The sequence below is a fragment of the Miscanthus floridulus genome, chromosome 11 (assembly GCF_019320115.1).
Source record: "Miscanthus floridulus cultivar M001 chromosome 11, ASM1932011v1, whole genome shotgun sequence".
Taxonomy (NCBI): Eukaryota; Viridiplantae; Streptophyta; class Magnoliopsida; order Poales; family Poaceae; genus Miscanthus; species Miscanthus floridulus.
Window position 1 is genome coordinate 37860635 of NC_089590.1, and position 25710 is coordinate 37886344.

Below are 25710 nucleotides of genomic sequence, written 5' to 3' on the forward strand. Positions count from 1 at the left end.
GATTCTTAAGTTAAAAAATCCGACTAATACATACCGAATCGATGTGAAAAAAAACTAGGAGGGAGCGAAGATACCTTGCTTTTGAAGATCTACGGATCAAATCAAAGTTTTCAAGGTCCAATATGCCGATTCGTGAAGTAGGGCAAAGTGGGAAGAGAAAAAATCCAAGAGAAAGGAGAAAGAAGAGGAAGAAGGCTAAGGCGGCATGGTTGGGCGCCGAGTTAAAACACCACCTCGGCGCCAAGATCCATGGCGCCAAGCTAGCTGCCAGATCAGTGTCCACGCCGTCAACGTGGCCCCGACCTAGGCGTCAAACCCTCTGACGCCCAAGACATGTTACCTCGACGCCACCAACAATGGCGCCGAGCTAAGAGTTCAGATTTTAAAAGCATACCTCCATAGATATATTTGTAAATAACTTTTTTTAAAAAAAAAAGAGCCAAAAAAAAAAAATCGGACCCCCTGACAATGCGATGCGATGGATGCGCATGGACCCGTGGACGGACGATTGGGAGGTGGGAGCCCTTTTTGTGAGTTGCTTTCACTCGATTTCGGTTTCGTCCCATCAAATCGGCTGCCGCGCGCTGGTCCCGGACTCCCGTTGTTGTTTCGCCGGCTCGTCGTAGGATGCAGGGAGGGTCGTGCAGAGGACGCTCTCTCACTCAATCACTCGGAGATTCTAAACAGGGACGGGTGGGTCTCGCCTAGTACGTACTAGCTAGGATGCTAATGTATCTCTGCCAAATGTTTGTTCTTTATTATTTATTTTATTTACCTTGTGTGTAGGTATATTATATTATATTATATTATATTATTATATATACATATGTACAAGCATGTGTGATCATCTGGGCTGATAATGTCTACTTTCTAACTCAACAAGCCATTATCACACTACTATGTTAAAACAGCATGCTTGGTGTTGCTATGTTTTCCTAGCCTAGGTTCCCCCCTAGGTCTTCTGGTCCGGTTCATCTAATAAAAGATTAAATCTTATAATTAAAAGTTGATAATATATTGCACACATAACTATATATCTATGTATGGTTATAAATAGGCAGCACAGGTAGAGCATCTTCAAGAGATTAGCCAAATTGTTTTCTAAAAATAAATTTGGTTATTATTAAAAGAAAAACGTCTTCAATAGACTCGGTAAATGACTCTAAATTTAGTAGCTCTTCATCCCACCTCATTCGCTCTCTAATTTTGGATAGTCTACCTCACTAGTCATCCACTCTCTTGGTTTTGAGCATCTCTAAGAGATTAGACAAAAAAAAAACTAGCTAAATTTACTGATTTAGTTACTCTCTAAAATAGATTTGACAAGATACTCCAACAAATTCTGTAAGACACGATGACAAAGACACAATTAGCAGACCATACCGGTCGTCGTGCCAAGGAGGCAACCCCAGCACGACACGTCATGGTCTTAACCGTGCCATACCGACACGCCAGTCTAATACTCTGATGAGCCCATGGGCTGTACCAGCCCGTATCCCACACCGGCAAAATTAATGGACAAAATAAAAAATCCATTAAAAAAATCTCAGACTAGTAGGGTTTTACAAGCACATAGCTAGATCTGTAGAGTTACATGTTCACAAAGTCAACAAAGGGCGCTTTCGGTTCCCAAAATTTTTTGGGTTTGGCTACCGTAGCACTTTCGTTTGTATTTGATAATTAGTATTTAATTATGGACTAATTAGGTTCATGTGCCGTAAGATTCGATATGACATTTTAGGGTGAAATTTTTTTAGAACTAAACAGGCCCAAAGTTACAAGATCACATATCAATCATCAATAACAAGCCCATAGATCAATTATAACATCCACCGTGGGATCTCACTTCTCGTAACATACAACACATAGGAAGAAGGAACTGAGACCGAGACTCCGAGATGGGGTGGGGAGAATCTCACCTTGTTGGCTTCTCCAAATGTCAGATCTCACTTCACAGAGGACGGATCCACTGCCCGTGGCTCAACGCGTTGAGCATGTGGAGTCAAGGTGTCGAAGAGGCACGAGCGGTCCAATCATGTCACCAACACGTGAAAAATGAACTAATTTGTTTGTCCTAACCATCAAGCTGCTAAAAAGATAGACCAAATACAGTTATTCTAATAAGATAAGGAAATAGAGAACTGAAAAAAAAAACAAATATAAAGATACATGCATATATAAGAGGAAAAAAAACAATGACAGGGAAATGTGAAAGGATAGTCATGGCCGGATGATGCCCGTATGGAAGGCATGAGTTGAGGCCATGGCTCCCACTTGTGAATTTCTTTGAGCGTAGCTTTCATGTCGACCTCCCCCATGGGGACCCTATAGCTCCTCTCCTTCGTGTTTGTGTGGCCAAAGGGGCCACCGCCCTTTCAGCCTCTAGAAGAGAGATTACAACCCCTATGGTATGGACGCCTACATACGGATAGATGATGCTTACTTGCCCATAGGACATAGGATATGCATGGGAGTAGAGCCAATGACCGGATAGATGTCTTGGTACTCCGTCCTCTCAAGGAATGGTCAACAGCACAAGATGCTGATGTAACCTTGATCACCTCCTGAGAGGAATTTTGGTTAAAATATCCAATCAATGCAAGTCTAGACAGGTACATGTATATTTGTACAGTACAGAACCACAGATTATAAGTGTGGGAGACAAATTACTTCACAGGAAGCTGTAATCATTAATTACTGTAGGTGAACAACTAAATTAAAGATGAATATATGCCATATTAGGATGATTTGCAGTCTTAATTTTGTCGTATATATGTAGCAGCATACGTGTGTCCACTATGTATTTTAATTAAGATCATATCCTCTTGGGGCAAAGAAAGATCCTCCTCATATTAGTATGTTTGAGAGACCCTACAATCTTGTTATCTTAACACCATCTTTGGGGCCATTATACATATTATGTTTGGATAAGCAAATAATTTACTCATCAACAACACTGAAAGTACACTTTACCCTCCCATGCATCTAAGGCCACGTTTAGTTCGCGAAAATTTTTGGGTTTTGTAACTGTAGCACTTTCGTTTGTATTTAGCAATTAGTGTCTAATCATGGACTGATTAGGTTCGAAAGTTTCGTCTCGCGATTTCTCACCCAACTGTGCAATTAATTTTTTTTGTCTACATTTAATGCTCCATGCATGCGTCTAAAGATTCGATGTGATGGACAAAAACCAATTTTTTTTGGAACTAAACGTGGCCTAAGTGGGACAAAAATTGTGCGAATATATGTAGCACTTGGAAGCATGCCATTGCGCACCGTGGAGTCGGAAAGATTTGCTGCTTGACCACAATCAATCTCCTATCTCCTACGTAATTCTTTTTATATAGTTGCTTTCCCTTTTCAATTCAATGCTACGTAATTCTTTTTATATAGTTGCTTTCCCTTTTCAATTCAATGCAAGAACGAAAAAGATGATGATGAGCCCTACATACCCACATCTGCATTTGATGTGCTTAAAATAAAAAAGGGCACTACATACATATATGTGTATGTGTATGTCCATAGCCCATACCACCACTATCGATCAATGACGCGTGCGATCGTGGACCATGGTGCTCTCCTATATATATGCGCCATATGAAACTCGCTCCTCTCCTCTGACGATGACATGACGCCGCTCCTACGCCTTGCGTAAGGATGATGGCTTGCTGATGGATGGGCATGCGTGCGTGCATGAGTGTTGTTGAGCAGTTTGATCAGCTATTGCAATATGTGCTTGCTAAAACAACTTCATGACCAACTTTCATGAGCTGAGCAGTTTTAGAAAAATTGTTTGACAAACAGCTTCACCAACAGCTTCATGAGAGAGAAATGAAGGAGAGAGCTGGGATAAGCTATTTTTTTAGCCTCATCCTAACTCATGTCTTTGTGAGCGGAGGAAAAAAAACATCTTCACCTATGAAACTGTTTTGGAAATGAGTGTTTAGTAAAAAAAAAAGACCGAAGCTGTTGTGAGCTGTGCCAAACAGGCTCTAAATTAGCTGTATATCCATTCGACTTTTTAGCTACCGGTACTGGCCTCACATGGAAATGGCCAGAAATTAAAATGCAAAATAAAGAGAAAAATATGTTTATGCCTCGCTTCATTATTCAGATGAGACAGATGATGATTTGTTCTAGAGATAATGATGGGTACACCTGAGGCCTACAGTTAAAGGCCTAAAAGAATAACACATATAGTATAGTGCCCTTCTTTATTTTATTGCATGATTCTCTGTTGCCTTTATTTTGGATAATAAGTACAGCTAATTTGGATTACAATGCGTGGCACTGTATGTATTTTTTTTAAAAACAAGTTATTCCCTACCCATGAAAGGAAAAAGGGGATTATCCACTAGGAGCAGTTTTGACTGAATCTCCCTCTGGGTCCAAGCTCTCTCTCTCTCTCTCTCTCTCTCTCTCTCTATATATATATATATATATATATATATATATATATAACACACACACACACCCAGCCAATTTGAGACTTCGGAAAAACTTTTGATGGACTCACTTGACGTATGTTTGACAACCATGTAAAAAGGAAAGGAAAGGAGCCACGGGGTTACCTGGGCCTTTCCTTTCTAAGGCCATTCTCGTAGCCCACTGTGCGGCCCAACCCAAACACGAGGACGAAGCAGCCCATGCCAAGAGAAACGCTGCCTGCCTTCTTGCCGTCGCTCGCCAGTCGCCACAACGGCAAACACCGCTCCAGCCGCCATTGCTGCTGCTCGTGGACTCGTGGTCTCGTGGAGGCTCCGCCGATGGCCATGGACCCGGACCTGAACCTGGACATGGACATGGACATGGATATGGAGACGCTGGCCGACGACGCCGACACGGCGCTCGCCGGCGACAGCGGCGGCGAGGCCGAGCGCAACGAGGCAGCCGAGGCCGAGGCTGAGGCCGAGCGGTACGAGGCCGCCGAGGCCGAGGCCGACATCCTCCGCGACCGTTTCCGCCTCGCCGTCATCTGCATCGCCACCGCCGAAGGTAGCGTATCGTCCTCTCGCGCCTTCCTTCGTTCTTGTTGGGAGTTAAAGAGTCCGGTACAGTTTCTGTTCTCATCTTGAGATGCGGCGTCTGGAGCAGGAAAGAAGGCCGGGATGACGGTCGCCGACCCCGTTGTTGCCTGCATCGCCGATTTGGCGTTCAAGAGCGCAGGTCCTTCACCCAGAACCCTATCTTTGATTCATTGCAAGGTGCTATCTTATTCTGAACCTCTTGGGAGTACAATTTGTCACGGCCTGCTTGGGTTGCCAAGTTGACTGCTCCAATAAAATTAGTTTCTGTAGGAAATGCAGTACTGAAAGACTAGGGTGGTTCAGTTACATTATTCTCTCGATGGTTAGCAGTTAGCACGCGTTTAGTAGAATATGGTTGGTGCTGGAGAAAATATGAATGGTTAATTATGGATGCCTGCAACTTTTGATCTCCATCAGGCTTTGATTTTGTAAAGTTTGTAAATTTTTGTGAAGATAACCTGACAGGATAGCAATTCCTTACTCCTATTTCACAGCTGCAGCACCTGCCAGCTAGAGAGCAAAATACTGTAGAAAAAACAAAATAAGCCGCTGCAGCACTGAAGAAAAGACCAGCCGAACAGCTTGAGATATTCCATTGGGCTTTGATATGACAACCAAAGAGTTAGTAATCACAGCCTGTATGGTGTAAAGTTTGTCTTTCATGCTCTGAATTGAGACCTCACAAGTTTGTCTTGGCAGCTTGCGTACTGAAAGATTGTTTGTTCCCTACTTCTGGTCGAATTTTAAAACCTGGAATGTAGTTTTGCTTTTTTTTTTCTCTGCATAATTTGAGACTTATGACTGCATAATTTGGACTATTTCTTTGCTTCTACCCTTGTGTGTATTGTCAAGGGACAAAAGAACCTTCCCAAGATGTTTTTTCGTGACCGCACCGTAGCACGTATTTCATTAAGAGGTAGTAGAAGTTCCAAACATAACAGCGCCTCACTGTCTATGGTAAACACCGGTTCCCAAGATGTATCAGGAATTGGACCCAAAATGCCCCAGATCCATTGCATTGTAGTTATTATTGTTTTTACATGTCACTTTTGTGTGGTCTATCAATGTCCGTTAAATGTGATACCTACTCGTGATGTAGACAGAAACACACCTGATTAATCATAAGACATGTACACACCTGATTTCCAAAGATTGACAGTTCACTGTTTACATGCCTCAGTAAGTTCAATTACATCAAAGCTCATTGAAGATTGTCCCATGTTTTGTCTCCAAACTGCAAACTTCACAATCATACTGTTGGAGTGACCCAGTGTATCCAGATAGAAAGCAATTGTTGAGCACATAGATCTTCTGTCTGAGAGTTCTTGCAGAGAATTTTTTTTGTCTTGCCACAAATTAGCGAGTGCATAACTATAGTGATTAGAGATGGTGAAGTAGATACATTGGGTCGATAAAGAAGTGTATTTAGTTGAAAGCAACAATAATCTGAAGCATGGCACTTAGGTAGTAGCTATCGTAAATTGTATGCTTCGTATCCTGTTTTTTAGTGAGAGAAAATGACTTTGGATCTGCTTAGATTTGTGCGTGTGGGAACTATATGAATATTCCATTTAACATCTTCCGTGCAATGTACAGAGCAGCTAGCAAAGGATGCAGAGTTGTTTGCACAGCATGCTGGTCGCAAATCCGTCAGGATGGATGATGTCATACTCACAGGTACTTGACAGTAACTTGTTTCTGCTGATTCTGTAACAAAGGGGAAAAATTCGGCTTCTTCGAAGTTAGAAGTACATTTGTTACATTTTGGCTTGTTTGAACTATTTGTACCTGTACACTCTCTTTTCCTAGTATTTGATCAGTTGATCGATGTGCAGAACTCATTTTGCTGCTCAAAATAGAACTCTCAGTTTGATACTTCGATCTTTGGTGTGTGACTCCAGCTCACAGGAATGAGCATCTTATGGGGATGCTGCGGACCTTCTCTCAAGAGCTGAAGGGAAAGGAACCTGCCAGTGAGAGGAAGAGAAAGAAATCGTCGAAGAAGGATGAGAGGGTGATCGACGTCTGATTTCAGATATCTGTGATCTTGTTTAGAGAGGAAGGCATGCAGTTCTATCTGACGAGGTCCTCCTCACTTGTACATCCTCCTTGTGTAGGTTGTGTCGATGCTATCTTCCATGCCATTTTGCAGAACTGGCTTATTCTACATACTCTTTCATCCTAGTTAGTTACTGGTATTGGCACTTGAGCTTGCCTTCTCAACTGAACAAGTGGGCCTTCTCAACTGCACGTAGCATTAGTAGTGAGTCCAGGAGCTCTGCAAGTGGACAGGAAAAGAGCTCTCGGGCAGCTTCTCTCTTGTCAGTCTGTGGCTAAATCTTACACTCATCAATTGGTCCTTATCGAAATATCTAAAATACATCACGTTCTTCTATTTTTTTTTTCGTGTTAATGTATATACTGCACCCGCTCTGTTCAAAATGTCACGTTTTAGAATTCAAACCACTAAAATGTATTCTCTCCATTCTAATTTATAGGTTGTTTTGGTATTTTTAGATACACAACTTTTATTATGTATCTAAGCATATTGTATATCTACTAGTAGGTGCATAACAAATAGACCACCTGCTAATAGGTGTGTTAGCTACTAGCAAAAATTAGAAAGACGAGTGTTTCTAACTTGCTAAGTTTAGGATCCAAACTAGTAGTCGCAAAACTGAGGACTTGTGCGTGAATGCAATACTTCACTGTAGGCATCGTCGGAGATCAAGGAGTACTATATAATCTGGATTAGTACAACCCTTTTGGATGCTGATCCAACAATAATTGGCTCCCTAACCAAGGAAAGCAAAAAGAGGGAAGCTCAAGGTGGCATCATGCATGGGTCAGTCGCTGCTCGCTGGCGGCCCAGCATCGTCCATCGACCACATGCATTGTGAAAAGGCTGAGCTACTAATCTTGTCTCGTCGTCACATTATTTTTCTTATTAATTTATTTAGACCCTAGCGGCTTCTTTTTCTCAACCCAAGCAGAGTCGCCATGGATACTATCATACTGAGTAATTTTGAAAAATTTCACGTTTTTTTTTCAGTAGAGGAACTTCTATATTGATCTCTGAAAATTATCCAACTATAACTTTGAAAATAAACTAGAGTCAACAGAAAACAAGTTGCTTCAAGAAGTCAGAATGGAAAATTGGAAAAAGGAGGAGAAAGTAATGGAAAACAGCAAAAGAGATCTAGGAGTTGAAACAAGGTCTTTCCGCAATATAGACATATAGATTGCCTTTAAATGACGTAAATCTTGTACCCAATGGAGTACTACTGCTTAAGCTAGCCAAACTAGCCAAAAGTGCAAAATTTGCTACCCACTTCTTCAAGGGTGGAGTGGATGTGCTTCTCTCTCTTATCTTCTTTCCTCCCAACCAAACTCCAGCGGCGCCCTTCACCACCACCCTGCCTAAATCGAATCCCATTTTCTCCTCCTTGCACCAAGTGCTGCCCCTATCTCCATCGCCTCCCGTCAGTTCCGGTGGCGCGCCGCCGCCGCCACCGCTTCCCGTCCTCTTTTTTCTCTATACGTGATTTCTTTCGTCGCCTGCACCACCAAACCGACCTCTTCCACTGTCCGGCGGGCGGCACTCCTCGTGCCCCGCCCCCATAGAACCGCCTAACTCCCTGAAGACCTAAACCCTAAGGCTAGTAAGTTCTTCGTCTTTGAGAGCGTCATCTTCGATTACAATGAGTTCATTTTTTTTTGTCTTCCAGTGTGCGTACCTAAACGTCTCCGCGTGTGTGTGTGTGGAAAGAAGCAATTACCCTTTTTGAATTAACCAAAGTACAATAGCCCCCCACCCGTCAAAAGAATGCAGAGAGAGCATGGCTTGGCCAGTCAGTTCTTTTGCTTAGCGCAGAAGCTATATGAAGCAAACTGGGAAAGAAAGAATACTATGGCTGCATCCATGATGTGCCTAATTTAGGAAGTCTAGCTAAGGTTAGAGATAGAAAGGAGAACAACGAACATATGGAGTGGATGAACTTTTTGCAGTCATGGAGACAAGGATTAGGTAGTTGTGGACCATCTCCTACAGATTCTGATAATTTTTTTTTATTTGTTATAAGATACATCATCAAGCTGGCGTTTGTAACTTGATTGACTCCTTGTTGTCAATTACAAAACTGAAGCTTGGCCTCACAAAACACTAGCACTAGCTTAGCTTGTGTCATGCCTTGTCGTTACCTATAGTTTTTTTTGTTGTTATTTTTGCGATTGTCGTTACCTATAGTTATGGTGCTTCATGGAGGAATCATGATCTCATACATATTCAACGTTTGAAAATAGATCTTTCGAGAAAAAAAAAAGCGTCTGAAAAAACAGGCTCTACGTACTATATTACTTTGCAGACAAGTCCTTAGATACAAATTTTATATCGTCTTTGTTCTAAATTTTATACTGTCCTTGCTTGACTATATATGTACCCAGATATATACTATGTCTCACTTATATAATAAATAAAAACTATATAATAAAAAAACGAAAAATAACTTATAATTTGAGTGAGAGAGTAGTGTATAGTCTAACCTTGTTAAGGTTTTGAACGCTGATCCACTAATTATTGGGTGTCTAATTAAGGAAAAGGCGGCATACCATTCTGTGCGCGACGACTGCGCTCTGAAAAGAAGAGCTGCTACTAATCTTGTCTCCTCATCACCACATTCTTTACTTGAATTAACCTTGACGCTTTGTGGCAATCAATCCATCAATCAGCTTAGAGCCCCCAATGCAAGGGTTTTGCTAATGCTAAAGAGAAAAAGGGTTCCTGCGGCACGAACCAATCATGCATCATGCGCCAGGCGGCCAGGGTAATGCCTCAACAAACCAAAAGATCGAAGTGCTTCTCATGGACGTGGAAGAGCAGCAGTTGGATGGATCGAGATAAGGATCGATCCAGTCCAGTGTCGCCATTATCAGTCAGGCTCCAAGCAATAACCCACTAATAAATGGCTCAATCGTATATTGTACTATTTGTTTTTTTGTCCAAGGTATATTAGTTTAAGCATTCAGACATTTGTGCGCAGGGCCACCCTTCCCTATCTTATCTTGTGTGTTTGTGATGTAAAAAATGCTTGAAAAAAGCCGACTTGTTTCTCGTTTGTTTCTCCAAAAGGCCCAGTACTAATCTGCCGGTAGGATTGCCTGCCGAATTCATGCCCGAAGCCGAGTTAGAGAAATCCACTGCTGCACTCGTGTATCAGTTGGGAAATTCAAGAGCAGTCCGCGCAAAACCTAACCACCTGATCTAATCCAGGCCCTTTTTCAGTCCTTTTCCCCCCTCAAGTAATTGTAACTGACTGCCGGTGTGCAGCGGTGAAACCGAAGCCCGGGCCTCACTCGTTTCGTTGTCTCAACGTTTGGTCACATTTTGTTCCCCTGCTACATCCTCGTGCAGCCCACACGCGAGGATCGCGAAACAGTGGCCTGTGGCAGTCTAAAAAAAAACTCGAGCCGAAGGGTTAAGGCTCCCATGAAAATGAAAAGTCAAATCCAGGAGCAACGAGTGCCGCTGGGTACCCTGACCGACTGGACACTAGATGCCCTTTGGCTGCCTGTGGCAGTCTCAGCAGTGAACACTCGCCGTCCGTCTCGTCTTGCGCCTCGCCTGCCACTGCCAGTGCGGCAGTGCCAACACCGGCCGGCCACAACTGATGAAACTCTGAAACCATGGACATGGACATGGACCCCGGTCCTCTCTCTCTCTGTCCAACTTTACCGTCGTCAAGTATCATCAGGCAGCAACTTTTGCTGTCCTCTGTCATCACACACAGACACAGTGCAGTGACTGCAATGGCGTGACGGCAGGCTCGTGGCCGGCCGGCCCGGCCCGGCCGTGCCCGTGCATGCCAAGTGAACTGCCAGGGACGCCACCTGGACATGGGGACGGGACGGGCTTGTGCTTCTCAGGAATCTCTAGGAGCCTGTCGATCGAGCTGAAAAACAACTGCATCGTCTGCGACTCTCTCTTGGCACAAACGAAGCGATGATATACGTATGGCTCAGACTCAGAGCCGTGAATATTTAGCGTTATTTGGATCATAGGGATTTTAGGAATCCAGACAGAAAAAAAAATCTCAAAATCCGAATCTAATTCAAACACCTTAGAATTTTAGAGAATTCTAACACAGTCACGTAATCCAAAAATTATTTTATCCATAATCTGGATTTTAGATCGAATCCCATCCAAGGCCTTGTTTAGATTGCTTCAAAGTAAGTTTTTTTCTCTCTCTTCATCACATCGAATCTAGGGACACATGCATGTAGCAGTAAATGTAGATAAAAAAAACTAATTACACAGTTTGATTGTAAATTACAAGACGAATCTTTTGAGCCTAGTTAGTCCATGATTAAACAATAATTATCAAATACAAACGAAAGTACTAAAGTGCCAAATTTTTCTAACTCTTACAATCTAAACCAGGCCCAAACATTGCCCTTACACAAGCTAAAAGCAGTACAACATGGTAAAACATTTACTTACTAGTAGTACATTTGAGGACGACGAGCGGACGTGGGATTTCTGCGTGTTCGGCTGGCTTGTTTTTTCTTTCACAAAATTACTGTTCTTTCTTTCACAAAATTACTGTTCATATTCTGTCAGAACAGTATTTTCTTCTCCCAACATTCAACCGAAATAGTATTTTTCAGTTCTGCCCAACAGGCCCATTGACGTGTGGAGTTGCACCGGGAAAAAAAATCTGCGGCTAGTATGTGATCTCTAGTGACACTGACAGGATTGCAAAAGTACTCTGAACCAAGCTGTGTACGGATCTACGGGATCATACGTATTAGTACTCCTATGCTGGAATCTCACACGAGTCAATCAACATGACAAAAACGAGGGGATTTGTTTTCTGAAATACTCCGTACGTACTACTAGGACGAATGGCCTCTGCCGATCAATAATATATTAACACATAAGGACAGGTTTAAAAAAGAAACAAAGGGCACACAAGGATTCTTTGTGTCCGCGGTTGTTTGCTCTATGGACATAACCATGCATGCACGACAAATGCTTGAACAAAGAATTGCAATTGATGTTCTAATAATGCACTGTTAGTTCTTGATGGTCTAATGCATGCATCCGGCATTCATCTATTGAAGAAAAAAAGAGAGAAAAAACTATACTAGTTCTGTTAGAAATTATGCGTTGGAATGGAAAACACTTCTCTAGAGCAACTCCAGTAGTTCTCTTTTCTAACCTCCAACGAGAAAAAAAACTATTATTTTGGAGGTCTTGTACTTCAGCATTTCCCCAAACCCAACTCCAATAAAAAAAATTCTCACTCCCCTTAAATCATAGCCTCCCACCCCTCAAATAAAGGGAAGACCCTTCCTTCCCTAATCCACTATTTTTCTCATTGGGATTGGATTTTTTCGCATTCTGCTAGAGAGAAGATCTTCTAAATCCCAAAACATGTTTTGTATTTTTCCCAATAACTAGTTTTTGGGGTTAGGAGTTTTCTCCTACTATTAGAGATGCTCTTAGACACTGTGACACTCAAATTAGGACCCAAATAGACACATGCCAGTTTTGGCCCAATCTAAGGAAAACTCCATAAAGCGACATGATGATAGTACCACGTTGGTTTTCCTATAGGATAAGATGACCCCTAGGCCGATTGAGTTTTCCATCTATCCGAATCGTCAAAATCAATCTACTCCAACCCTTTACCCTCTTTTTCCAACCCCCACGTTGTTCGTCCCTTGATCCGACGACCTAGCCTTACTAGCCGACCTAGGGCAACCTGGTGATGTCCTTGTCCTGACGGGGTCTCTTCCGGGCGGGCAAGAACTTCGACGGTTTCTTTGCTAGTTTGCTCGGAAACTAGCCGGTTCTTCGTCACGCAAGCACGTTGGTTATACTTTGGTGGTTCGCTCATAAACCACTCCGTTCTTCACGACGAAAGAGTGATATCCTCGTTGCGTTCTTCGATCCGTAGGTGACCCGGATGTCTCCCTGGTGTGTGATTTGGATCATAATCAAGGCCAACAGACACTAGCCATAGTCTAGCTTTAGGAGTGTCCTAACCCGTGTTATAGGGGTAGGTAGCAACCACAACTCCCGTGTTGCTCCTCCACTGAAAACGATGCTTCTCTGCATGCGCGAGCGCGATGTTATACCAGTATCCGTGGACCAGTGGTGTAATTTTATATTCTGATTCAAACTGGTACGATCATGAGGCAACGATCGGTTCGTGGCGGATGAGGCTCCGTTCGTTCCTCCGTCTAGCGACTCCGTGGGGGAGGAAGTATCCACGCTCTTTGTGAGCAGAGCTAACGTCAGTAGTAACTTTTCCTCTCCTGCAACTGCAAGTCGCAAGGTGCGTGAAAGCGTGGAAGCGGCGCGGTGTGGCCGTATGCCCGTAGTCGCATGCATCACGCATGGATGGGCCTTTTGACTAGGGCAGGGCAGCACAAGATGCCGTCCCGGTCCGGGCGGTGGTTGCGAATCACAGTTCACAGGATGGGCAAGTTTCACGGAACAAGCACAGGAATTTTTATTTACGTGTTACTGTAGAGCACAATAGAATAGAAAAAAAAGGGGCAGCAACAGAGAATCCGGTACCTATGCCATGAGTGTATCCGGGCCCACTCACCGGTACACTCACTCTGCTAGCACAGTGTGCATGGTACGAGGGCGCTGCGACCACCGACCGCTACAAGCCTACGAGTACTGCTGCTCGTTCGACCCTTTCAGCGGTCCCACCGGACAGCACCCCGGGTTGGGGCGGGCTTGGTTCACCCATCGACTCGCCGCACCTACGCCTGCCTACGCGCGACGCGAGCCGACCATGGGCCACCCAGCCCAGGCTCCCCCGTCGGATTCCTCATCCGACGGTCGCCGCTGGGGCCTGCGGTCCTCATCGGGTCGGCGCGCGCCACAGTGCGCCCGTCGCCAGTACCCGTACCGACGTCGCATGCTCTGCTCTGCTTCACCGCGAGTGGCCGTTGCACGCGTGCGACAAACGCTCGCCGCGGGCGCGAGAAGCTAGAGGCCTAGAGCCGTACTGCCCGCGTCCAAAAAGAGTGTCATTTTTAACTTTCCAAAGTCTTATTTGATCATCCTCTTGCCGTGCAGTCTCATGGCTCACGGCACGCCAACGTGGGTACGTGACCGCTCCGTTGAGTTTTTGTTGAACATCCTCTTCATCAACCTACTAGGAACGGCCTGCCTGTCGATTTGCCGGTAGCCATGCGTGTAGCAGCTTGTTCGGTTGGTGCTGAAACGATCGTGAATTATTACGGCTGGTTGGTTTGGTGTGAGAGGAAAATACTGTTCTGGCTGAAAATTTACGATCGTTTACAACCCAACGAACAGGCTGTAGATCGATGGCAATGGCAACGTGAGGATCTGAGCACACGCAACCCTGAAAAGTCACGGTCGGATCGAGCTGAGGTTACCGCTTTACCATTCCGCTCCTTGTCTGGTTCTTTCTCAAAAGTTTACACCCTATTCCATCGAATGTTTGGATATATATATACGGAGTATTAAATATAGACTAAAAAATAACTAATTATACAGATTACGACTATTTTACGAGACGAATCTTTTAAACCTAAGTAGTCCATGATTTGACAATGTGGTGCTACAGTAACACATGTGCTAATGATGGATTAATTAGATTTAATAAATTCGTCTCACGGTTTACTGACGGATTCTGTAATTTATTTTTTATTAATATTTGAAACACCTCGTGTAACACCTGATGTGACCCTTAAGACTTTTAAACAAGGCCTAGTCGATTTTTGCGTTCCAAATTGGCAGTCACGCCACACTGCACTCAGTGCCGGCCCTAAGGGTAGGCCACCAGGTGCGATGGCCGAGGGACCCAAGCGGAGGAGGGGCCAAAGCCTAGATATACAAATTCTCAGGTCGTATAGTCCATTAGACATTAGCAAACTAATAAGAAGAGAGACATCCAACTGGCTAGACGGTCTAAAAAGACAACATTGATATTTATTTTCTAGTTTCCTTTTCCCACGGTCCCTCGGATAGAGAGGAGGCGAGGAGTCTCGCTGCACATAACACACTCTAATCGTGAATTCGGGACGTGCGCCTTACACGCGTGGAGCTGGCGAGCCGCGCTGTCGCGAAGAGCTAGACTACCGGAGACACGGACACGACGCACGAGGACGGCAACCAGGCATGGCTCCACGACGACGACATCTTGATTCTTTGCTTCTTATGAATTACGATCAACGATTACTTGTTTAGGCCAAAGTTTTTTTTTCTTTTTTATTTTTAATTCAAATTAATTATTTATATAGTATTCTAGACTTCTAGTACTTTGTACCCATATAGTCATATTTTTCTTCTAATTTACATGTTAGAATTTTATAATGTTACCTAAGAAATATTTGTCATGGGTGAGAAAAGAAAACAAATATATTATTTTTTCATCTACATTATTCTTCGATAATTATCATACATCTACAAATATATTCTTAATCTATATTGTTTCTTAATAATTATCAGACATGTTAAATTAAAAATATATTATTAAATTTACTTTCAGTTTTATAAGTAAAATTAGTATCCTATATATTATAAAATTTTATATAGGATCAAGAGGTGCCGCTACAACGAGATCGCCGGTTAAAATCGACCGGCACTGACTGCACTGGAGTGGTCCGGTGAGATGAGAAAACAGACAGCGCGCCCTGCCATACCTGCCGCATCGAATCTTCGAAACGAACCCGTGACCTACTCGTCGCAACACGCACACAGCCTTTCCCCGACCCTCCACCCTAGACCACTGCCATGCGGGACCCGACCTGAAGCAAATGGCCCGGCGACACGCTCCCCTCCCGAACGCGACAACGCGAAAAGCGGCTTATCCTCGGAGGATAGGACGCGGGGCCCAACGGGACGGAGACCGCTTTGCGCTTTCACCTTTCTGGCTTCCCTCACCTGCCTGCGCTGCGGCCTGTGGCTGGCCTCGAGGGCGGAAAAGACGGGATTACCCCGGCACACCCGGTCATTCGAACGCGCTGGGCGCGGGAGCTGCAGTTCCGCGCGCTCGTGGCATGCTTGATTTATTAGTGTACAAAATGCATTATTAGCACTAGTTCTGGAGTATAGATGAATGACCCAAACTGGACTGTACTATTTCTCTTTACTTTGCAGCGACCTATATCCTTGCAAATAAGTCCCACCGTCTCCAAATAAATACACATCTCGTTTTCTCGAGAAGTCAAACCTTTTTAAGTCTAACTAGCAATATAGAAAATGTTATCATCATTTATTTCTCCAAATAAGTCCATTATCAAAGTATATTCCATGCTTAATTTAACGATATTTATTACGTATCATAAAACTTAATATATTTTTATACAAATTTGGTTAAACTTTAAAAATTTGACTTCTCTGGAAGCATGTGTTTATTTTGGGACCCTCCATCCCATAAAAAGCGTTATTCCTCGCTTAACAAGAAGTCAAACACTTCTAACTTTGACCAATATATATTAAAAAATATTAACATTTATGATATATAATTAATACCATTAGTAGATTGTTGAATATATTTTTCATAATAAATTTATTAGAAATATAAATGTTGTTAATACAAATATAGTTAAACTTAAGAAATATGCTAATGAAGACGGAATAGCACGAGCTTTTTATGGGACGGACTAGCAAGGATGCCTACGTACATCCGACTTGGTGATGTTTTTTCTGAAAGATAAACATAAACATCTTGACGTGTTTTCCACATGTGCTCCAAGAAAGATACGAAGTAATGACAAACACTACCCGTACTTATCCAAGACACGACACGATGCTAAGATAGTTACTCACTCTGTCCAAAAACACGCAAATCTAGCTCTGAATCTGGACACATGTTATGTGTAGGTTTAAAGTTAGAATTACATTTTTTTATCGAGGGAGCATCAAGATTTATGTCATGTTCGCTGAAATGATAAGTCATGATTAAAAATACTGTAAACTAATTTTTTTGTGAGATAAAACATACTATTTGCTAATTAAAAAAATACGACTTACAGACTAATCGAACATGGCGTTACTTTCCAAGTTTCGATTTCGACATGAGTTCCTACTTGTACTTCTACCTCGAGCCGATCCGTTCGCCTCGATTCACTGATCCATCCCCTTTACCTGTGATCCATACGGCCAACGGCTCGTGGTCGTGGCATAGCTATCCTCTCGTCTCGCTGACGCCTGACGGAACCAAAACCAGACGCCACCTCGCTCACTCAGACTCAGAGGCAGACAGACTCACTGGTCACTACTGCCCGCCCCCCCCCCCCACCACCACACACCAATAATTCCGTTCCCGTCCAAAACGCCGCTTCCCTTCCCGCGCCATCCGCCACGTGGGTCCCAACCCTCCGTCCGCCAGCCGAGCTCACCGACGCGTGGGGCCTTCGCACGTGGGTCCTCGAGGGTCCGTCCACTATCCGCACTCACCGACGCGTGGAGCCTTCGCACGTGGGCTCACCTGTCATCCAGGCGGCCCAGCTACCCCGCCGCGGCGCCCCGTACGGTAAGACTACCTCCGGTGGGTCCTGCCCGGCCCCGATATATATACGCGCAAGCGCCCTCCTGTTTCGCGTTTCCAATTTAGCGAAAATATAATACTATTATAATATTCCGTGCCTTTTTTTGAAAACCAATTTCGTGCTTCGTCTCTGCTTCGCTTCTCCGTTCCGCCAGTCGCCACCACCACCACCACCACCTCGCCGGAGAACTATTCCGGGGACCCCGCGGAGAGCTGTCGGGGGCGCGGGTGAGGGAGGGAGTACTGGAAATGGGGGAGGAGTGGAGGGTTAGCCTCGCTGTCTCTCTCAATCTCTAGGGTTTGGTACGCTGCCCGGCTGGGGGCGTCCGACTGGGGAGGAGCTAGGTAGCAGCCAGCGTCCGGCTCCCCGTTGCAAGCATTTTCTGCGCGGTTGGAGTGAGCCCTTTTTCGCCCCGCCTCCTCCTTCCAAACTCCGGGGAAAGTGGTGCTGCTGCTGTGGCCTGCGCCATGGAGCCATTTCCCCAGCTCCCGCCTGCGTCGTCCACAGGTTGCGTGCACGCGTCGGGCTCCGGACTGTGACTCGGAGGAGGGGATCTCATCAGGCGCCCAACTGGTGAGACCGCACTTTCGTCGCTCTCTCTCTCTCTCTCTCTCTCCGCGATTTTTACCCATTGTTTGGATGTTTTTGTGCTGTTCGTGCGGTTTTCAATTTGGTCTCGGCGGTTACCAGCCTTTTTGGGAGCAAATGGTGCTTGGATTACGGGGAGTTTCGCGTGATTTTGGTTCCTTCGCGCGATCTGCCGGGCTCAGTATTTTGGTGCGGTCTAGTACACCATTTTTTTTGTTGTCGGTTCTGGCTTTTATTTTGATCACAAGTCGCTTGTGTGCTTTTCGTGCTCGTCGAGACCGAGGTCCATTGGTTAATTAATTCCCCCATCTTTTTCCTGCGCTCTTTTTACTTACGGCCAAATGGTGCTGGAGCCCATAGTTTGTCACGGAATTTTGTACTAGTACACTATTTTTTAATTAAAATCGGTAAAAGCGAGTGCTTCTGATCCGGAATTTTGACCCCTGAATGAAGCTGTAGATTTCTGCCAAGTGTTCCATGGCCCCGGTTTTCTTCGAGGCCCAAATTTCCGTGCACTTCTCCTCAAGGTTTCTGTGTTTACGGCTTTATGCTTTGGATTTTTGATCCGTTTGAACCGAGCTCCCGGGAGCGTTGAAACTTGATGCGTCTGTCTCTGTGTTTTAAGGTCCCGTGGTGAGGCGCAGCGTCCGCAGGATGCCAACCGAGCAGAGGCGTCACATGCCCCCGGCCCACTTTCTTCCGGCGGAGTCTGAATCGTCCTCCTTCCCCGACGAGCTTCGCTTGCGTCCTGAGGTGAGTTCGTCTGTGCTTGCGAAATTACTGCTTCAATCCTTTCTTCAACTTAGAGGTTTTCCCCCGCAAAGATCTATTCCCACTAGTTGAAACCTGAAATCATAGGTAATGATGGTTCGTGTCCATATATTTTCTAGGCCAAGCAGTAGCTCTTTAGTTTTGGTGTCTACGGCCTACTACTCTGATGTGGAACTAGAACTAAGGCTAATTCGTTTCATAACGCCAAATTCTTTTGTAGAGGCAAGTTGGACTATTGAAGCAAGGTTGCTTTCCTGAGCATGCTGGTGAGTGCCTGAGCATTTGGTTCACATTGTGGTTGAATTAGTTTTCTCTTGCCTAAAAAGAATTGAGCCAATTAGAAAACTAGCACATATTATAACCTGTGAGCAGCGAACTATCTGGGACCAGTATTATACGTCAAAGTATCTAGATGTTCACATGAGAATGATGTTAGATTTGTCGTCAGGCATACTTCTATGCGTTATAGTTTTGTTAAAAGTTTCTTTTATCCGTTTAGAAATAGTAATGATCATTGACTGTCATGCGCTAAATGACAAGTGAATGAAGAATGAAGGTAGTAGTTGCGGTATTTGGCATTCATGTTTCTTCAGTTTGGACAACGGATTGAGCAAGACCTGAGGATGTGTATCAAATTTCAGGGAAGTTTTTAGGTAGCTGCATTTTTATGTAGAAAGCCAAACTGTTGATTTAGTTGGCAACTGTTTCTATGAGGTGTCTTGGCAGTGTTCTCTGCACAGTTTTTTGAATTAAACATTGCTGGGCATTACCCCATCATACCTATTTGGGCTTTGGTGTCACGGTTTGACGGCCATTGATTTGTTTTTTCTCCGAACAGGCAGATTTGCTTGTTCTCCGCTGCAAAAGCTCAAGCCTATTGGTGCAACAGTAGTGGATCAGCTAGATATTATGCAGCCATACAAGCTCATGGACCAGAAAGTGCCATTTGGCCTTGATGACAAGTTGTTGGATGTTAAGCTGCCACCATCTTCCTGGAGAGAGGATCAGGATCCAGCAAACCAACGTGATTCTTTTCCCAGGCCATTGGTTTCACCTCTGGAAGGTAGAAGGGGAAGTTTAAATGGGACCCAATATGAAAGCGGACTTTTCTCCAGTTCCCTTCCAGACATTTTTGACAAGAAAAGTGAGCCATCATACTTTGTTTCTTACGTTCTCTTTGACTGAATGTATTTTGTAGTACTGCACAAGGAGCAGCTTGTTTCTACTAGCAATAGTTAAAATATCAGTGCATGTGAATATAAAAAAGGAAGAAAGGGTCTGGGAAGCAGTTGGGAAAAGATGAACAGAAGAGAATATAAACAAGCGAATTTACTGCCTTTTTCCTTTAAGAATCTTGCTTCTTTATTCACTGATCCTTTCTACTAGCTGAACGAATCCGCCGGCTTAGTGAACTTTCATCTTTTCAATTTTTTATACTGCATCCAAGAAAAAAAACGGTCTGGTTCCATCTACAATTTAATCTCATTTTCATTTTCTGCTGTGCAGTAAGATTAACGCCAAATAACAGTGTTATTGGTCAGCTGGTTGAAAAAGTTGATCTCAACCATGCCGAAGACGAGCCTTTTGAGTTGACAAAGGAAATTGAGACTCAAATAATTGGCAACTTGCTCCCTGATGACGACGACTTATTGTCAGGAGTTTTTGGTGACATTGGGTATAATACCCATGCGAATAATCAGGATGAGATTGATGATGATATATTTTGTACTGGAGGTGGAATGGAATTGGAAGCAGATGGAAATAGCAAATTGTCAAAAGTTAATGGTGGAGCTAGTTATAGTCAGACTAGGTCAATTGTCCAACTGAATGGTGAGCGAACCTCGAGAATCCTTTTTGTCGGAAACATTGATAGCAGCATTGAGGATTCTGAATTGAAACTCATGTTTGAGGTAAGTCTTCCATTTCCTCTAGAGTTCTAGACATACCCTGAGGCAGAAGATTTACGTCTAATGATATTTACATTCCCTTTTAGCAATATGGAGACATGCAGACATTTAATGCTTCTTGCAAACATCATGGTTTTGTGATGGTATCTTACTATGATGTAAGATCGGCAGAAAATGCTATGAGGGCCCTTCAAAGCAAGCCACTCAGATGTAGGAAACTTGACATACATTACTCGATTCCAAAGGTAGTAGTATTTTCATGATAATAATGATGTTTTCCTTTTCTATAACATGCTTTTGTTGTGTATTTCCCATCAATACTTTATCAGTGCTTACTGTGATGCTATTACAGTGTTTGTTTCCTATTTATTTATTATTTTACCTGAGTCTCTGTCTATGAAATTGCCTGTTTTTTTTGCCAATTGGTGCTGGAACTATGTGAATATTTGTAAGTTTGATAACTACTGCACAATCTAATGGTGACTCTATTCTCTTAGGACTATCCTTTGGAGAAAGATATCAACCAGGACATGGTAATAGTTAACCTTGACCCCTCGATAACTAATGATGGTCTGCACCAGATATTTGGTGTCCTTGGTGAAATCAAGGAGGTATGATACCATGATATAGCATAAAATCTTACATTATTTAGCTCTTATTTCAGGTGAAACGTTACTAAATAACTTTCTTTTCAGATTCACCCTATTTCAGACAATGATCATTACAGATCGATAGAATTTTTTGATGTCAGAGCAGCTGAAGCTGCGCGATATGCCTTAAACAGGAGTGAAATTGCAGGAAATAAAATCAAATTGGAGCCTAGCTGTCTGGGTGGTACTAAACGGTAATATTTACATTATGTGACCACTTTGCATCTTAAACTTCTTGTGTATACACCCCACAACAGGCCTGGTCACCAACACTGAGCCACATTTGTATATGAAATCACCACGATCTTAAATCTGTTGGTTTTAGTATTATATCTGTTCTCTGTGTGGTAGTTTGATGCAGCAGATGTCTCGCGCGTTGGAGCATGAACGGTTTGGTGCATGCAAACTGGGAAGCCCAAACTGTCCTTCAACATGCTTTGGTATGCATTTTTATTTCTAATATTGAAATGCGTTTTCTCTGTTCTATTTTCTGACTGTAAGGCATAATGCAAGGTTCCATCAATATGGCATCCATCAGATCCACTGGCACAGAAAGTGGAACTGTTCAGGTTTTACGTTCTAGAGTTCAGACACCGATAAACCAATTCCGAGAGGGAAGAAGTTTTCTGGATCTTCCCTCAACTACCATAAGAAGTAGATCCTCTCCTGTTGGAATTGCTACTGCAGGATCACAAAGCAACCACCATGCTCTTGATGAGCACATCCATTCACTTGGAAAGATGAATGTACAGAACAAGGGACGAATGGACTGTGGCTTTCAAGAGAGTATTGCTTTCCATCCTCATTCTCTCCCTGACTTTGATGACAGACTAAGAAATGGTATCCCCTATAACTGCTCAATACCTCCCATCGGCGTTAAGAGCAATGCTAGAGCTCCTGAAGCAATGGATGGCAGGCATATTTACAAAGGAGGTTCTGGCAATCTCAGCAATCAATCTTCTGCTCATACTGAAGGTATCAACTATTAGATCTTGGTTTTCTTGTTTGGTGATCTATACATAGTATTTTTCGAGTACCCAGATTTGCATATCAGTTGCATGGACATTTTTTCTTTGCTTGCTGGTGATTTCTCATAATGCCATATTACAAGCGTGGATGGTTTTATGTTGATTACAAGAAATCTTTTGTATATTATGTTAACTATTATATGATAGTTGATTGCTCACTTGTCTAATACTTTTGCGCAGCACTTGGATTTTCAAGAACTGGTAGCTGCCCTCTCCATGGTCACCAACTAGCACGGAGTAATTCTAATAACCTACATCAGCAGCCTTCTTGTCCCATTCTATGGCCTAGCACGGGCCCATTTACCAATAATGTACCATCTCGCCAGTTGATGCAAGTGCATGGAATTTCAAGAGCACCATTGCACATGCTTGAAAATACCATCCCTATGAATCACCAACATGTGGGATCTGCCCCAGCTGTCAATCCATCAATTTGGGATCGACGACATGGATATGCAGGGGAGATGATGGAAGCACCAGGATTCCACCCTGGGAGTGTTGGAAGCATGGGTTTCCCTGGCAGCACACATCTGCATCAGTTGGAAACCAATGGTGTGTTTCCTCACAATGGAGGGACTTTCATGGACCCAGCTATGTCTCCTGCACACATGAGTGCTCCCTCTCAGCGGAGGGTACATATTTTCCATCGCAGGAGCCATGTGGCAACTATTCCATCCTCATTCGATTCTGCTGGTGAACGGATGCGGAGCCGAAGAAACGACTCAAATGTAAATCAATCTGACAATAAAAGGCTGTTTGAGCTTGACATTGAGCGTATAGTCCGGGGCGAGGACTCCCGGACTACACTGATGATAAAGAATATCCCAAACAAGTATATATCTGGGATTTATTCTAGTTTTCTGTGCAAGATCCTCTATACTTTAAGTCATACAATTTTTTATGTTCCTATAAACCTTTGTGGTGATGTAGGTACACATCAAAGATGCTTCTGGCAGCTATTGATGAAAGTCACCGGGGAACTTATGATTTTATCTACTTGCCAATTGACTTTAAGGTGAGTGGATCTGCTCTTAGTCTTGGTTAGCAGATATTTCTTTAATTTTACTTGCTTTTTTGTTACTGGCATGTTTGTTGGACTAATAACCATTAATAATATCCATTTTCAGAACAAGTGCAATGTTGGTTATGCATTCATCAACATGATCAATCCTGACAATATTGTTCCATTTTATAAGGTGAGATTCTACAACATACTTTTAAAAAAACTAGACGAATCTAGGAGGAACTATGTGGCATTTTATTAAGAAGAAAGTAGACTCCAAATTTGCCTTGACAAGGACTTGAACTAACAGAGCACTCAGCTTCCTTGATTCTACAACATACTTACAGTGTTGATTATGATGAATCTATTAAACTCTCATTTTATTTGTACATTCTCTTTGATTTTTCTATGTGCATGCAAGAAAGAAATATTATTGGTGACTTTAGATATAGATTGCCAAGTTCTCAAGTCGTTTATTTAGAATGTTTTTGTTTCATATTACTAGCCATTTTCTATAATGTTTAATGGTACTCCCTGTGTTTCAATCATAAAAAAATACAAGGCATGGTTTGAGTCAGTGCGGTCTCTAATACTATACTTTGGACCATTGATATCTCTTATGTCACATAGTTATGACCACAAGGTCATCAATGAAAGTGCATTCAAATATGAATCTAGTGGTAATGAAGTTGTATCCAACAATCTACAAACTCCTATTGCTAAGAATTAGCCAGAGATTAGGAAGGTTGGATCTTGGGATGCATGCACACTTTATAAATAGAAACGGATGGAGTATGAAAATGAAGAACTTTGAACACATCTGTCTCTTGCAGACATTTCATGGGAAAAGGTGGGAGAAGTTCAACAGTGAGAAAGTGGCCTCACTTGCTTATGCTAGAATCCAAGGAAAATCAGCTCTAGTTGCTCATTTCCAGAACTCAAGTTTGATGAATGAGGATAAACGCTGCCGCCCTATACTCTTCCACTCCGATGGTCCGAATGCAGGAGATCAAGTATGCTCTCTACTTGTCCATCTATCTCTATTATCTGTTGTATCATGGTATATGACTGTATGGGAATTCTGCTGCTCTGTATACAAGTCTGGCTTATCCTTGAAATATGCTAGTTTGAACACACTAGTTATTCTGTCTTTGCCTTATGGCATAACTACTGTAGATATTCTCTTGCGCCGTTTCAGCACTGACTGCCCTAGAAACGTCACTGTCTGCAAGAGTCCTATGTGACAAGTATAATCTCAGATTTTAGCCAAACCTTGCCTAATACAAATGCTGGCCACACCTTAGGCAAGGTCTGGCAAGGGTGCGGATGCTGTGGATGAGAACCAAACAGGCCCACTGTTTCATATATGTCAAATAGGGAATGTGAATAGTCTTTCGGTTTCATCATTTTGCATCTCCAGTAACCTTTTTTTTTTGTCTTTCCTCAGGAACCATTCCCTGTGGGATCGAATGTCCGTTCCAGGCCTGGAAGGTCCAGGATTTTGAGCTGGGAACAAAACCACCAGGACATTGTGTTGGATCATACCAAAGGAGGAACTCCTCCGAGCAGGGGTGGTGGCACTCCAGGTTACATTGCCACGGATACTGATCATATGTCTGTCGCTTGAAGAACTTACCACACCACCCAACCTTCTGACATTTGCAATCCACTTTTTTTGAAATTGCATCCTCTCCCATCCCTTTGCTGCTTTTGTTATGTTGTATCTATCTACTTCCGCGTGATATTTGGGCACCGGAGGCTCTCTAGACGGCTGCAGATTTGGTCGCTGACAAGTAACGAGGAGATGGACGTTGTGCCACTCAGTTTCTCCTTAAGGCCTCATCGAAGCATTGTCGTTAACTGTTAACTGAGTTGCTGCTTTGGAAGGCGAAAGGCGCATGGACTGCTTCGAGATTTTGGGTAGTGCTGTAAGATGTAACCCAGTGTTGTACAGGTGCTGTAAGAATGGTTCACTAGTGGAGGGAACAAGACAAGAATGTCCACTTTTTTGGGTGATGTCAATTGTCAACTGTTTATGCAAGGCAGTCTGCCAAGCGTCTTTAGTAGCCCCTCTTTAGGCTGTGTTTAGTTGGTTGAAATTTGGGAATTTGGCTATCGTAGTATTTTCGTTATTATTTGGCAATTAGCATTCAATCATGGACTAATTAGACTTAAAATGTTCGTCTCGTGATTTTC

General features: G+C 43.3%; 2 protein-coding genes across 4 annotated transcripts; both read left to right on the forward strand.

Annotated features, from left to right (window-relative positions):
* The first annotated feature begins 4695 nt into the window (after positions 1 to 4695).
* On the forward strand, positions 4696 to 7409 carry LOC136494178 (protein MHF1 homolog). Its single transcript, XM_066490337.1, has 4 exons — positions 4696 to 4995; positions 5095 to 5166; positions 6624 to 6704; positions 6929 to 7409. Exons 1-4 carry the CDS (start codon positions 4767 to 4769, stop codon positions 7054 to 7056), a joined length of 510 nt encoding a protein of 169 aa, XP_066346434.1. The 5' UTR covers positions 4696 to 4766; the 3' UTR covers positions 7057 to 7409.
* Positions 7410 to 17636: 10227 nt separating this feature from the next.
* Positions 17637 to 25530, forward strand: LOC136494840 (protein MEI2-like 4). 3 transcript variants are annotated; one of them, XM_066491013.1, is made up of 15 exons: positions 17637 to 18140; positions 18781 to 18908; positions 19147 to 19192; positions 19765 to 20070; positions 20433 to 20836; positions 20920 to 21078; positions 21331 to 21444; positions 21529 to 21677; positions 21835 to 21923; positions 21997 to 22458; positions 22692 to 23343; positions 23442 to 23526; positions 23639 to 23707; positions 24348 to 24527; positions 24962 to 25530. In XM_066491013.1, exons 2-15 carry the CDS (start codon positions 18810 to 18812, stop codon positions 25139 to 25141), a joined length of 2994 nt encoding a protein of 997 aa, XP_066347110.1. In that variant the 5' UTR covers positions 17637 to 18140; positions 18781 to 18809; the 3' UTR covers positions 25142 to 25530. The 3 variants fall into 3 exon arrangements, with proteins under 3 accessions (XP_066347110.1, XP_066347112.1, XP_066347111.1); XM_066491015.1 differs by having other exon boundaries at positions 20661 to 20836; XM_066491014.1 differs by lacking the exons at positions 17637 to 18140; positions 19147 to 19192 and having other exon boundaries at positions 18775 to 18908.
* Positions 25531 to 25710: the final 180 nt, after the last annotated feature.